Source organism: Diabrotica undecimpunctata, chromosome 5, assembly GCF_040954645.1.
Source record: "Diabrotica undecimpunctata isolate CICGRU chromosome 5, icDiaUnde3, whole genome shotgun sequence".
Lineage (NCBI taxonomy): Eukaryota > Metazoa > Arthropoda > Insecta > Coleoptera > Chrysomelidae > Diabrotica > Diabrotica undecimpunctata.
Window position 1 is genome coordinate 8,420,609 of NC_092807.1, and position 16,024 is coordinate 8,436,632.

General features: G+C 34.2%; 1 protein-coding gene across 3 annotated transcripts in view; it reads right to left on the bottom strand.

Annotated features, from left to right (window-relative positions):
* Nucleotides 1-16,024, bottom strand: part of dpy (fibrillin-like protein dumpy) — a 532,146-nt gene that overhangs the window by 94,041 nt on the left and 422,081 nt on the right. For all 3 annotated transcript variants that reach the window (XM_072531422.1, XM_072531423.1, XM_072531421.1), the window contains exons 25-27: nucleotides 9,797-10,009; nucleotides 4,388-4,570; nucleotides 50-541 (exon numbers count right to left, since the gene is read on the bottom strand). In XM_072531422.1, the coding sequence (XP_072387523.1) occupies nucleotides 50-541; nucleotides 4,388-4,570; nucleotides 9,797-10,009 (888 nt within the window). The remainder of the gene's footprint in view (nucleotides 1-49; nucleotides 542-4,387; nucleotides 4,571-9,796; nucleotides 10,010-16,024) is intronic.

Below are 16,024 nucleotides of genomic sequence, written 5' to 3' on the forward strand. Positions count from 1 at the left end.
AGAATATATAGTACTGACGTTCAAAGTTTGCTCTAACTTGTATACTTACTGCAATTCTTAAATGGATTTCCGGTTAAACCTTTTGGACAGAAACATATAGGGTTACCCTCGTCTAATTCGCAAAGTGCGTTGAGTCCACACGGATTAGGTTCGCACGGATTTCTTGGTGGTTGGCATGCTACTAGAGCATCTCCCTGATATCCGGGTGGGCATTTACAAGTAGGAATGTGATAGAGCACGTCGCATACAGCATTAAAGCCACACTTGCATGGAGATGTACATAGGCCGTTAATACAAGCTTCGTGTGATGGACATTCACTGTCAGCTCTGCAACCGATTGTAGCGTAACAATCTGTATACGGATTACCGTCAAATCCTGGAAGACAGCGACATTCTATACCGTGATCCTTAGGTAGACATTCGGCGTTTTCACCACAAGATTCTTCATCGCAAGGGTTTATACAGATTCTGTTTAGCCTGTCGCAGAGTTTGTTGGGTGGACAATCTTCGTTGTATTGACATATTGGTTTGTAGTTATCAACTAAAAAAAAACCATTATTATTTTGCATATTAGGTATTTAAATGGCTGGTCAAAAACGGTTTTTAAGGTAATAAAATATAAAATGATAGAATAATGTTATCGAAAAAATTAGTTTCAACTTAGACCAGTGATTAACAGCTTTTTTGGTTTTAAAAAAGTGAGAGGAATCGCTAGGTTAGGCATATGCCTCCTGAAGAGAATATCTCCTCTACCTGGTTGTTACTCTGGTCACTGGTTACTGGCCATCAATTTAACGTAGACGTTATTTGAGTGAGGAGCGTTCAATGGGAACAATTTTGATTATTCTGAGGTAAATTTTTTGAAGCACTACGGCAATTATTGTCCATGGTCTACATTAAGCTTCCTTTAAGATGGAACTCAAGACAAAGAAGGAAATAAATCCACGATCTGAGCTATCGAGACATGATGTCACTATACACTATCGAGATTCAATATACTCGTACAAAAGAAGATCATTTTAGGTTTCAGACCCCACGCTTTGCTACAAAGTCTATATTTACAGACATATCTTTGTTATAACACCAGATTGCACTTACATGGATCAACAATAAAGTTACGATGCTTCTTTCCATTGACTGTAACTAGTTCATTAGAGGTTTTGAAAGGATTTTCAAAGAAAGCATCTGACAAAGTACAATTAAAAACTATTGAAAACATCTATCAACACAACAAAATGGAAGTCAGAATAGATGGACACCTTACAGAACCTTTAGAAATAGGCAGCCGAATGGACTCATTATGCCCTATGCTATTTAATTTAATCAAGGATAAAATCATCAAAAGCGTTAACAAAAGAGGAGGATACAGAATGAGGAACAAATAAATAAAAATACTGTGTTACGCAAACGATGCAATATTGACAAACCAAGATGAAAATAGTCTGCAAAGACTGGTCCAAAGATTTAACATAAGAGCAATTGAATTTAATATAACAATCTCATCTCAGAAAACTAAAACAATAGTAATAAGCAAAGAACCAACCAGATGTACAAGTAATGGAAATAAAATACCTTGGAATTATACTGTCCACCTATGGAGATCTGGACAAAGAAGTGAGAGATCAATTACAAAAATCAAAAAGTGTTAAAACCTAAATGACCTGACGACGCCCCTGTCGTCTTTTGCATCCCGGCGACAACTTGTCGCGAAGGTAAGATAAGAAGTTCCGTTACGGCATACCGACAAGGCATCTGGCTCCAATCAACCTTCCGGTCGAAAAAAACCATTCTGCCATTCTGTTACAAGACATCCAAACAGCAACATGTATTAATATTTACTAAAACCACGGGAAGTCCTAATAATACTAACCAACAAGTAACTGGAAGAATTCAAGATTTCGTTTTCCATTGAACAGTTACCACAACAAATAGAAGGAAAACGAAACAGCGAAACAACACATTAACACTGAGATGAAGTCAAGAATATATAGTCAGAGATCAGCAAAAAGATGTCTTCCTATGCTTCATATATTACCAGAAAGCGTTCGATTGTGTTAATCATTCAGAATTAGTAAGATTGCTCCAGGAACGTTCGATAGATGAGAATGATCTTAAAATCATAAAGAACCTTTATATGAATCAAGTGGCATCTGTGAGAGTAGGACTGGAATCTACATCATATTTCTTAATTGAAAAAGGTGTACGACAGGGTTGTGTTCTGTCACCCCTCCTTTTTAATCTTTACTCTGAAACGATTTTCGATAGAGCCTTAGGTGACACTGAAGATGGAATCAAAATCAACGGACAGGCCATTAGTAATCTTCGCTATGCTGATGATACAGTCATAATAGCTGATAGCCAAGAAGCGCTACAACGACTAATATATAGAATAAACACTGAAGGAGAACGACTGGGCTTGAAGATTAATATAGACAAGACGAAGGTAATGGTGGTTAGCAGAACACGAAATATGCAATTAAATATAAGAGTAAACAATAAGAACATCCAAAAGGTCCTCAAGTTCAGATATCTCGGTAGTTGGATAACTGAAAATCTAGATCCAGACATAGAGATACGTAGCAGGATTGAGCAAGCCAGAACAGCATTTACTAATATGAGAACCTTGCTAAGCAACAGCAGCCTTAACTTAACGCTTCGATATCGCTTTGTAAAATGTTACATTTACTCTATACTGCTATATGGTGTAGAAACCCGGACCATAAAGGCCAATGTGATGAACCGATTGGAGGCCTTTGAAATGTGGGTATTTAGAAGACTACTTAAAATTCCCTGGACAGATCACAAAACAAATGTTGAAGTATTAAATCGAATGGGCAGAGAACGAGAATTGCTGCCAATAATAAAAAGGAAATAGAAAAGAAAATAGAAGCAAAACGGGGCATCAGAAGAAAGAAATACTCATAGCTAAAAACAGGGATTAGACAAACCTCGATGCCCATGAACTCTTTAGAGCCACACAAGACCGAGAGGAGTATGCCAGAATTGTCGCCAACATCCACTAATTGGATAGGGTACCATAAGAAGAAGAACGGCTGTCTAGATCGATTTAAAGCCCGGCACTCAATTTCCTTCGCGATAATTGTTGGAGAGGCACAATGTGTGGACAAGAACGTGACAGGTGATTGGTTACAAAACACATGGTAACCATAAAAGGAAGAAGATATCTTCAATGGCGATGAAACTGGTGTCGTTTACAAATTACCGCCAGACAAAACTTTAAATTACAAAAATTAAAAATGTGTCGGTGGAAAGCTTTCCAAACGAAAGGTCACGGCTTTTGTTTGTGCAATCATGACAGGTACAGAGAAAATAAAGCTTTTGGTTATTGGGAAAAGTTTACATCCTAGATGTTTCAAAAACAGAAAAACACTGCCTGTAAACTACACAGCCAACAAAAAATCGTGGATGACTTCTGCTATTTTTGAAGAAGAATTGAGAAAGTGGGTCAAGGAACTCTCTTCAAAAAAAAAAAGAAAATTTTTTCTCTTAGTTGACAACTGTCATGTGCAGCCCATCCCAAGCTTAATTTAACCAATAACAACCAAGTTTTTTTTACCAGCCAACTGCACGAGGGTCTAGCAGCCTATGGAGCAAGGAGTCATAAGAAGTTTAAAGTGCCATTATCGGAAATAGCTTTTGAAAAGGATGATTTTTTGTATGGACAATGGGGAACCCGTAAATATTACCATAATTGATGCAGTTCAGTTTTTAGACAATGCGTGGAGTGCGGTTACGTCAGTGACAATTTGTAAGTGCTTTCGTCAAGCTCAATTGACTGTAGTTTCTCCCAATGTTCAGGATTTTGATGAGGATGACGAAATGCCTTTGTCAAAGTGGATACAAAAATTTAGTGTAAACCAGAGAGAGTTTGGAACTGATCTTGACTCTTACATTTCAGTAGACGATTAGGTAGAAACATTTCAAGTTTTAAGTGATAAAGAAATTGTAGAACAAGTGCAAGATGTGGAAATGGATGTTGATGAAGATAATAAAGAAGAAGAAGACGGCGTTGATTGTCCTACAATCCAAGAAGCAATGAGAGCTGCCGAGATCATATCTAGTTTTTACCAGTTCATTGAGGCATTCACAACTACCAAAAAAGCAGCTCAGATTATTAAGGACAGTACAGAAAAACTTTATTTTTCGGAAAGGGTTGTGCAGAAGAAAATAACTGACTTTTTTCAGCATTAGACAACTTTTACACCAAAGATGTAAGTTTCATATTCATGATATGTTTTATTTCTTAAATTTTTTTATCCTAAATGCAGCTGTAATAATAAATAATGCTGTGTGTATGTGGTGGTGGTAGCAAATGTCTTTACACAGAACTATTATGTAATAGATTTTTTACTAAAAATGAACTTACCATATTGACACTCAACGTAGCCGTTACCATGGTATCCCTCTTCGCAACTGCAGTCACAGCCGTGGTTGGTATTTATACAGACTGCATGCTGTGCGCATGGATTCTTGACGTCGCAAGGTCTTTGACAAGAATTGCCTATGCATGCTTCGGTTAGAGGACATTCTTCGTTTCTTGTGCAAGTCACTAGATTGGAAAGAGTGCAGAGAAAATAGTAAGAGAAAGTGAAGGCTACTCTATTTGAGAACATTTTTATATATTTACATCTATTGAAAGATGAAAGTTATATTCTTTGCTCTACATTTTGTTGTGATTGAGAAATTTATGATCAATAGAAAAAGTTGAAGATGTTAAAGATACTAACAAAGAATGATTACCTTTAACGTTATTCTTAAATAATGTGGTAGTTTAATTAACAAATTAAATTTTAGCATAAAACAACGTTCAGGTAACATTCTTGTTTAAATACTTTTTACTTATGAACCAATTATTATTTTTACAAAGAATATTTATATTTGTACAAGTTATAGTTGTTGATTACTTTTGTTGATTAATAAACAATTATTTCATTAGTTTTTGTAGGGCAATTAATTACATTTGAGATGAGTCGGACTTTTTTAATTGTTTTTGTTGATTTATATTGATTTGAATTTGTTGCTTTTCACAATACTGGTTTAGAAATCACATACTTTTTATTTCAAATATTTAAGGTTTTGTTAATGTCAAAAATTTCAGGAATTTAAGTGAGTAAAGTCAATTTGAAAGCTTCCAGACATGTCTCATACAGTTATGTCTTTTTGTTCCGTCTAGAAATTTGGTTCTTTGAACGTATTGGATGATTCTCATTTAGGTATGGAATGTTCTCCAATCATCTTAATATGTAGTTGCTTTCTCAGAATCTTTGTTATTAAGATGCTTATCCGCTAAAGACGGTGATTAACATGGATAAATTTGTCCTTTTTTGCTGCTGCTTTAATAGTCTAGCGGCAAATAGTGAAAATTATTTTGTAAGATTATACAGGGTTCTGAATCGTCAAACGGGCAATAGGAATCTCAATGGGAAATTCTAAATTAGTGAATTCCTGCTTAGCTAATTATTTTACACCAAAAGTCATGGAAAACTATTTGTAGAGGACTCAAATCTGTATCAAAAACACATGTTAAAATTGTTCTGCGAAGTAAACATATTCCAAAATTTTGCAAAAATATAATATATTTTTCAGGCCACCCCTAAAAGTCAGGCCACACACAGTGCAAGAATGACGTGTTGCGTTTGGTCATATTGATGTTTCTGATATTTGACAATATTTGAATTGCCAAAATTTTTATTTTGTGATTTATTGGTTTAAAAACAATAAAAGTTGAGTAAAAAATGTACTCACTTGAGGAGAAAGTAGCAATAATAAACATGTTTTATTCAGGCAATAGTGCGCGAAGTGTCAGTTTTTTTATTAGTGTGAGATACCCCAATAGACCAATTCCAAGTCATTCAACAATTTAAAGGATTTTACAAAATTTCAAAAATACTGGGACGGTGATTTCTAATTTTATCTGCACAAACAATATTGCTGAGGTACCAAGAATTTTAGCAAATCAGAATGACATAAATGTGTATTAACAGCAGTTGTAGAAAATCCTAGAATAAGTTCTCTGACCATTGCAGACCAGTTTAATATTCATAATTCCATGGCCTTAAACATTTTAAAAAGGAATAAACTTCGTTCATATAAATTTTAATGTCATCAAGAACTAAGAGAAGGAGATGGTGAGAGACGAGCGGAATTTTGTTACGAAAGCCTGGGGATATTATTGAAAGGCATAACCAATATCGTCGAAAAATAAATGTCTATTTAGAAATATTTAGACATAATATGATTGGACCATTTTTCTATGAGGAAAATTTGAATTCAAAAAAGTTTTTAGACTTGCTACCTGAAGATATTTTATCGAGACTTGCAGAAATAGCCTTAGATGAAGAAGAAATTTGGTTTCAAATGGATTGATTCCCTACGCACAATAACTGGGAGGTTAAGGAATTCCTTAAAAACAGCTTTAATAATTGTTTGATTGGACCTAACTGTAACATTAAGTGGTCTCCGAGATCGGGAGATCTAGCTCCAAACGATTATTTTATCTGAGGACATCTAAAATCAAAAATCTATTCCGACCAAAAGTTTACAGATATTGAAGCATTAAAAATGCGAATTATTAAAGAGTGTGCAAAAAAATAACATTAGACAAGAATTTTACAATCGATTTTGATACTGTTTAGTACAAAATGGCGGATTGTTGTGACATTTGTTATAGCTTTATGTTATAGATTGCTTTGTAAACAATATAATTTATTATTTACAAAGTAATATTTATTGCTCAGTAGTAGTAGTAGTATTAAGTAAAATTTCTTGTTTATAATTTAATCATAAAATAAAAATATTGACAATTCAAATATTGTCAAACATTTTACATCAATATTATTAAACGCAACACGTCATACACATTCTTGCAATACGTGTGACCTGACTTTTAGGGGTGCCCTAAAAAATGTATTATATTTTTGCAAAATTTTTGTTTACGTTTAATTCGTAGAAGAAATTTAACATTTGGTTTTAATATAGATTTTAGTCCTCTACAAACAGTTTCTTATGCCTTTTGATGTAAAAAAATTAGGGAAGCAGAAATTCAACAACTTAGAATTTCCCATTCAGTTTCCTCTGGCTAGTTTGACGATTCACCACCCGATAGAGCTATTCAATTGCTACTATTCCTGACAATATAAACTGCAGTACACCATAACTCTGTTGATTTTCCATTATGTGATCCAAATTTGCGCTTCTTTACAGTTGAAATAATTTCGCATTGCTTACCGAGCCTGTTCATGACTTGACCGTTTAATACACGGTCCACGAGATTCTCAATATTGTTCAGTAGCACTCCATCTTAAAGCCTCCACTAAGAACAAAAAATCCACGGCACACGCCTTGTGTTTTATTGAGAAATAACAGTACATTTTTTATCTCCCACAGAGTAATTTCAGAGATATACACTATTCCTTTTCAGAGATATACACTTTTTTGTTAAAACTCAGTATTTCTTCTGTTATAGTTTCTTTGGGATAAAATTTATTTTTGACATCTTTTGTTCCTGTCATAATGCATTCGTTAAGTTTTGTTAAACTCACAATACGATTTTTCCCTGTATTATATACAAGTTATACGCTCCTGAAAGCGTTAAAGCTGTTTCCACTTGAAGATTCTTTTTTGTATGGAGGATCATCTCATTCTGAGTTTGGATTTACAGTGTCTGGTGTGACTTCGCTGTTTTCACTACATTTTCCCATTCTTCTCTCTCTTTGATTATCCTTTCTATATTTCTAATTTCCATATTCCTTAAGTCTTCTTCCACTTGTTGTCTCCATCTCAGTTTAGATCTCAACTGGTTTTTTTACCCGGTGGTATCCATTCCGTTATAACTCTTAACGAATTGCTCTTCTCTCTTCTCAATATGTGTCCATACAATCTAGTTTTTTGTGCTTCTATTGCTCTATGTTCTCTTGATCCATCCATTTTTGTATTTCGTGATTCATCCATTGTCTTACATCCTCTTCCTCTTCCCTTATTGGTCCCAGTATTTTTCTGATAATCTTCCTCTCAAAAACTTTCAAGTTCTCTTATTCTCTTGCTGTTAATGTAAATGTTTCTGCAGCATATACTACTATTGGTCTAAATATTTTTTTATTTCTATAAAACGCTGTATTTCCCACTTGAACTCTTCTTTTCACTTCTACACTTTCATTTCTTCCTTCGAAACTGTGTGCATCTGTTGTCAGTTCTGTCATTTATGTCTTCTTTTTCTTGCTTACGTTCTGTATTTTATTTTATTTTCATTTATTTCCAGTCCTCTTAGTTTGGCTTCGTTTCTTATTTCTTGGAAGGTTTCGTTAATGCCCTTTTATTTGTTGCTACTATGGTTATATCGTCCGCATATCCTATTATTTGTACTACATTCTTGTTTATAGTTCCTGCGTTTGACAGCTTTTTTATTATCTTGTCTAGCGATAGAATAAATAGTAGCGTTGAGAGCTCATCTCCTTGTCTTACTCCATTTTTCTTTTTATTATTTCTGTTCTTTCTCTTCCGGTGTCTATTGTTGTTTAGGAATGTCGCTTATCTATACGATTTTCCGTATAATGCACCTTATTTAAGTTCTTTGTAACTAATTTTTGAAACAGTGTCCGGTTTTTAGGGAGGTCTATTTCTTTTTTTGATGTTTCAACAGCATTTTTGTTATTTTTTGTTTTAGATCCTGACCATTCTTTGGTTGCTATCAATTGTAAATTTATTTAGAAGTGTTTTACGTTGGATCATATATCTCGACTGCGTAGAGATCATGGTGCTGTAGATAGTTCAATAACCTAGTCATGGTTCATTTCTTTTTGTGTATTCATTGAAGTTTCGGGCTCATCTTGTTTTTTACCAATTTTTGCGTTGAAATCGCCAACTAGTGCAATGAGTTGGATATTTTTTGAAGGTCTCAGTTACATCGTCACAGAAAAGTTTGAGTTCTTCGCCATCTGAGTTTGATGTGGTGGTCTCTTATTTTTTATGAATGTCTTTTGTTTACAACTAAACCTACTTGGCCTTCTAAAATAGTTTTCTGTGCTTTGTAATGAAACGTTTGACCTGATTCTTCTTCAAGTTGTTGTAGTTTCTGACGGATAAAAACTTTCGTGCAATAAGAAGATGCATTGCATTGAATTTTTTAAATTACTCGTAAACTTTGTATTATTATACCTATTTCTTATTTTTTCTAGCTTAAGTTTGCCTATCAGTGCATTGTTATCGTATTTTATGTCTGCACCACGATATCTTCTAACTAATTTCTGACAATACCATTGTATGATCTTGTGGTGATCTCCAAGTATAATCGTACAAGCGTTCAACGGTAATTTGAAGAAAGTGTTAGTGACTACAAGTTCCTCCTCCATGCTCCAATTTAAATGGCCCTATGATATCACCACATTTTTCTTGGTTTTCTCCAACCTTGGCACTATAGTCTCTCTTAGCGAATCATTACAGAACTCGTCTAGAACGTCTTCAGATTTATCAGCTTTTGGAGCATATATCTGAATAATGTTCATATTGATTGGGTAGGAATTTATTTCTATATTGACTATTCTTTCTGGCATTGAATTCTTAACAGCTTGAAGTTTCTCGATACGCTGCAGGTGGAGTCTTTTGATAATTTTGTGGTTAAACTCTTTTGTAATAAAAAAAACCTTTTTGATGACAATTTTGAAAAAATACTTCTGATTCGCGTAGTATAAATGACTAATTAAAGCAAATTGTCTTTACAAGATAATCCACCAGCGTGTGAAAAGCACCAAATTCACAAGTAACGTGGTAGTTATCTTACTTGTGGGTGTTTTGAAGCAGTTAGTTGCGGGATTTCCTTCGTATCCCGTGGGACATGTGCAAATAGGCCTGTGCATCTTTGTCTGACATATGGCAGTTTCAGCACAGGCGCTTGTAAATTCGCAAGGGTTCGAACACTGTGACATGTAACACGCCTCACTTTCGAGGCAGTCCATATCAGACTTGCAAGATCTTGGCACGGGCGTAGGGCGTTCTGGTGGACAGTTATTTATTAACAAATTAGTACATTATTGAGCGCTTCAACACGTTAGCTGCCAGGATCATATTTTATAGATAAAAATTAAATACTGCAAAATATTTACATGCACCAAGAGGCAATTAATTACATAATCAAATTGAGTTGAACCAAACTAAATAAAAACGCTGTTTTTACACGAAAGAAGTGAACTGTAGTTATTAATATTATTTTAAACTCTGTATGTGCTGCTGTTAGGTGGAGCAAGTAGTTTAACAGCAAAATAGCCAGTCCCAAGACCGAATAAAAGAGGAGGATTCAAAGTTGAGGCCAGATAGCAAGCTGTCCGCTAAAAAAGAGACACGCTCATAAAACCGATCATCAAGGCACAGATGCAGGACAAAAACATTTGTAGACGATGCTAGCAACGACAAGGACTACATGATAGAGTGCCGAATTAAGATTAGCATGCTGAAATAAAAGAGATCAATAGGTACTCATAGAAATAACCATCCACAAAATATATTTATGCTCTCAGAAAATAGGAAGAAAATAAAAGGAATATCAAAATAAGTAGTTTAACGGCAAAATAGCCGGTCCCAAGGCAGAATCAAAGAGGAGGATTCGAAGTTGAGGCCAGATAGCAAACTGTCCGCTAAAAAAGAGACACGCTCATAAAACCGATCGCCAAGGCACAGATGCAGGACAAAAACATTTGAAGACGATGTTAGCAACGACAAGGACTACAGCATAGAGTGCCGAATTAAGATTAGAATGCTGAAATAAAACATATCAAGAGGTACTCATAGAAATAACCATCGACAAAATATATGTATGCTCTCAGAAAATCAGAAAATAGGAAGAAAGGAAAAGGAATATCAAAATAAGTAGTTTAACAGCAAAATAGCCGGTCCCAAGGCAGAAAAAAAGAGGAGGATTCAAAGTTGATGCCAGATAGCAAACTGTCCGCTAAAAAATAAACACACTCATAAAACCGATCGCCAAGGCACAGATGCAGGACAGAAACATTTGAAGACGATCTTAGCAACGGCAAGAACTACGGGACAAAATGTTGAATTAAAATTAGCATGGTGAATTAAGAGAGATCAAGAGGTACTCATAGAAATTACCAGCCACAAAATATATTTATGAACACTCTCAGAAAATAGGAAGAAAGGAAAAGAAATATCAAAATACCACAAAGTTTCCTATTCCATTTATAGCGGAAAGACAAATATAAACATTAGATAAAAGTTTTAGCGAACAAGTCTAGAGATTCGAGTATCTGGGATTAGATTTAAGCGATTTAGCAAGGGATTTAAGATCAATAGGAAAAGTAATAATATTTGAGCTACAGTGGAAATAAGTATCCGCTAGATAACTGCGAGTTGCGATAAGTATTTGTTTTATTAGTCTGTACTAGCATATACAATTGCACAGCTCAAAATATCCAGAACTTTTTGCAGCTATTAGTGATAGTAAATCGGTCGACGTTCTTTGGTATTTCGTATCGACTGCCAGCGAACGTGTTGAAGCTATGGATATGAAACATATGTATTATCCTGACTATTATTATATATTAAGGAATAATATTTCAAGGAACTGGGAATCTAACCTTAACCGTTTAAATTCAAATTATAAGCATGCAAAATTAAAAATATTTTCACTTTTTTTGCAAATATTCAAAAATGGAGTCAAAAAATCTTCAGTTGGTTCTGTATTATGTACTATTGTATTATGTTTTGGCATCTAAAAATGATTTCAAATACTTTGTTTATCAAGAAAAATGAAGTTAAAAGACCTCTCATCGATGATAATTAAAGTAAACTGCACAAACCTGAGATAAAAAGCCTCTTTGAGCCAAGAAAGTGAAAATAAATATCTATTTAGTTTGTTTATAGTTAAAATATTAAAGATAACTACGAAAAACTACAAGATGAGGATGTAAATTTCTAAATATCGTAACTTTATAGAGTTCATGGAGTTTTGATATAGAAGTTTGAGCGAAAAATACGGAAATAAAAGTATGACAGAAAAGCATCCTACACTAAGTACTAAACTAACCACTCCTGGGTATTTAATTGGGGTAAAAATGGACCCATGCGTACAGAAACTGAAGTAAATCAGACAGATATACAAAAATATCTCATGAATACATTGTATAATCCTAGAATCGAAGTAGTAGATGCATTACTCCCCAAAAACACCCTTTACTTATTATTTGAGGACAGAAAACATGAAGTACTTTTTAAAATAGCAGTCAAGTAGCTTTCTGAAAATATAAACTAAATTTGTTTGATAAACTTTTGATATTTCATAGTCAAAAAAATATAATAAAATCCTTTATAAAAGATATATTTATTTAAAACAGCCCTTAAGGGCTATCCACGGAACGTTCTTGAAATAAATATTCCATCTTCAGTGCTGCTACTAGGTATACATGTTTAAAGCCATTAAATGTGTGTGTTAAAATATTTATTCAGAAAAAAATGATCAGCTAAAATTGTTTCTAAAAAATTGAATACACTTTTGATAACAATATTAAGACTTGTTACCTTTGGGATTTGCTAGTAATAAGAGACAGATCTATAGTGGATCAATAATAATAACAAAAGACGAGAAGAAGAACTTAAGGTATATTTAACAGAACGGCAATCTCATGTCGATACCCTTAAAATATTTTTTATTCTATTTTTACATTCCTTTTTGAATATTTGCAAATGTATTTTTATTTAATTAGTCCTATTAAAAGTGCTAATAATTAAATTCTTTCATATTATACATAATTTACAAAAATATATACAATCATCTACATATTTGGTAAATAAAAATACATAATGTACAAAAATGTATTTATATATTTTCTATCCATAATATTGTCACCCCTACATTCCTATATATATTTAGCATCCAGGGAGGATTGAAAAATATCATCAAAGTAACGAAATAATTCAGAACTGCTGCAGACAGAGTGAAATGTGCCATGATAATCGCAATTGTCCTTAAAGGATGGGATACACTAAGAAGAATAATAAATTAGTTTAAAATTGAAGTCATACACCCTAAAAAGGCTTTATGACCAATTAGCTGAACATCTTTTCTCTTAAAAACGATGGAAAGGCTATGCAAGAGCTACATAAGGGATGAAGTTTTGGTTCATCACCTACTTTACCCAAATCAGCATGCATATACTTCGGGAAGATCCACCGATTCTGCATCAAGTAGTGGGAAGAATTAAAAGATCGCTGAATAATAAAGAATCCACCCTAGGTATATTTATAGACATAGACATTGAGGGAGCGTTTGATTAACCATCATCTAACAGCGCAATGTCATGTTCCCCCATCCGTGAGCGAATGCTATTCAGTATGCTCTCTAATAGAGCAATAAGTATAAATGTAGACTACGTTTCTGGTAGATGCATGGTTAGGAGGGGGTACCCACAGGGAGGGGTGCTATCACCACTCCTCTGGAACATAGTTATAGACACCCTGATTGACCAACTCAGCAGCAACGGGTTCTACACAATAACTATGCAGACAATATTGCTATCCTGCAAAGCGGTAAGTTTGAGAACACACTATGTGAGAGATTACAAGTTGCTCTGCGACCAATAGAAACATAGTACAACTATCTATAAATTCTAAGAAGACAGAGATGGTTTTCTTCACCAGAAAAAGAAAAATCACGGGCTGAGTATTCCCAAAGATTCTAAACTACAGTCTAACCTTTCTGACGAGGTGAAATACCTTGGTATAACCATGGACATGAAGTTAACATGGAATTCACACTTAGATAGTAGAGCTAAAAGAGCCAATGATAACTTACAGGGCTATTGCTTGGATACCAAACGTGCCACAGACAACAGCGATTAACAAACTAAACCATATTGAGCAAATGGCTTGCCTAAATATAGCAGGTGCCATGAAAACAACACCAACGGATGCAGTGGAGTTAGATGCCCTACCACCGCTACAGGCAAGCTGCAACTCAATTAAATCAAAGTTTGTTGTTGACAAACCCTACAAAATCGAAACAAGACAGTATAGATAGGCAAACGAGGCAAATGCGTATTCCTTTTACACCGATGACTCCAAAATGGAAGAAAGCTCAGGATGCAACATATACTCTAGATCTCAGAACCTAAGAATAAAGTGGGGTACGGACAAAAATGCCAGCGTAGTCCAAACAGAACTGGCTGGTATCTCCATAGGTATATGGAGATCCTTTTTTAGTAGGTATATATCTCCTAAAAAAGGTATAGCCGGCAAAACTAGTCTGCACATATAGCAGACAAACGCTACTAACCTTGAATAGACGTTAGAATAGACGTGTCATCTCAGGATTAGTACACAATACGAATAAAAGCAACTGCATTGCTAACTAATTGGCTAGGAAGTCGGCAGGCCTAAGACTCTTAGTACCTAGAGATCTTTTTGGTTAGTCAACTACAACCATGGCAGAAATTGTCAAATGTCACTTCCACGCGCAAACTGTGAAAAGATGGTAAGAAAGGCAAGGATGTAGACTTGCCAAGGTAACACTTAGTAACCTTGAAAAGTCAGCATCAAAAAAGTACTTGGGAATGACCAGGGAAACCCTACGTTTGGCAGATGGTTTTTTAATTGGCCATTGTCAATTAAGCAAACACCTCCACACACTGGGGCTGGTAGACACACCTCTATACAGGAAGTGTTAACGAGACGACACTATAGAGCATGTCCAATATTAATGCCCGGAGTTATCGTTAATACGAGAGTACGAATTCGGCGAGTCCTGGCTCACACCTGTCTACTTAAGGGAGATGTCTCCTCGTGACTTGTCCATCTTCCTAGAAATGGAAAGATGGACAATGAGCTAAAGCCGACAGCTCCCTGGGACGATGCACAATGGGTCATTTGTGGCCTAAGTGCTGTGGGACTTAAATCACCCTCCCTACTCTAGAGATACAGAAGTAAAGTCATGAACATATGCAACGTACGCAGATTGCAGTGAAATATTTTGAAAAAGCCTTTGATCGGGTTTATAGAGATAAACTACTTGGAATTATGGAAAAGAGGGGACACCCAATACACCTGATGAGTGCACATCAAGATGTGTATTTACAACACTACGACAATATCTACTGTGTATAGTGCCAGAATATAAATAATCAACAATAAACAAAAATTCAAAACGTGGTTAATGAAGCCCATCCAAAGGGAAACAACTTTTGAATGGTTGAACACTCAGAACTCAAAATGTGTGTGGCAAACATTTTGGTGATTATCTGTACATTGCAGTGTAAAAAATCTAAGCTGGGTAAGGGCAAATCCTGTTGATACCGGAAAATTGTTTCACAACTATTGTGATTCCATTTTACACTACAACATATTTTTATTTGTTTTGTTTTTTAATTGTTTGCGAACCATGATGTTTTGTGACAATATTAATATTTCAATTTTAGAATGTAATATTAATACATTTTTCTAAATATTTGGTAATTTTGATATTCCCATGTCAATCAAATATATATATATATATATATATATATATATATATATATATATATATATATATATATATATATATATATATATATATATATATATATAAATACGTTCAAATTATCGGGTAAAGTGGTCTGTAATAAAAATCTTTCTTTTTTCTTAATTACTCAATATTTGGCCATTTATTTAACAGCTTCTTCAGGAGTAAACTAAAACAATTTGAACATTACAAAAAATGGCGTACAAATACATTTTAAAACACTTACAGAATTTAAAAGATTTCGCAAATAAAAAATGACATTGAAGTATTTGAAATATTGAATGTCAAGATTAAATTGTCTTAAGCACGTTCGTTACAGCTATACGATAAAAAATTAAAATTATTTCAAATGTAAAAATAAAAATAACAATAAAAGAAAAGTTAGAAGAATAATATTTCTTTGATGAATTCTAGTGTCATATGCTAGACTATAACAAAGCTCACATTTTGGCACAGACTGATAACTACAAAAGTAGATTATTTCTTGAGATGTATTACATTAAC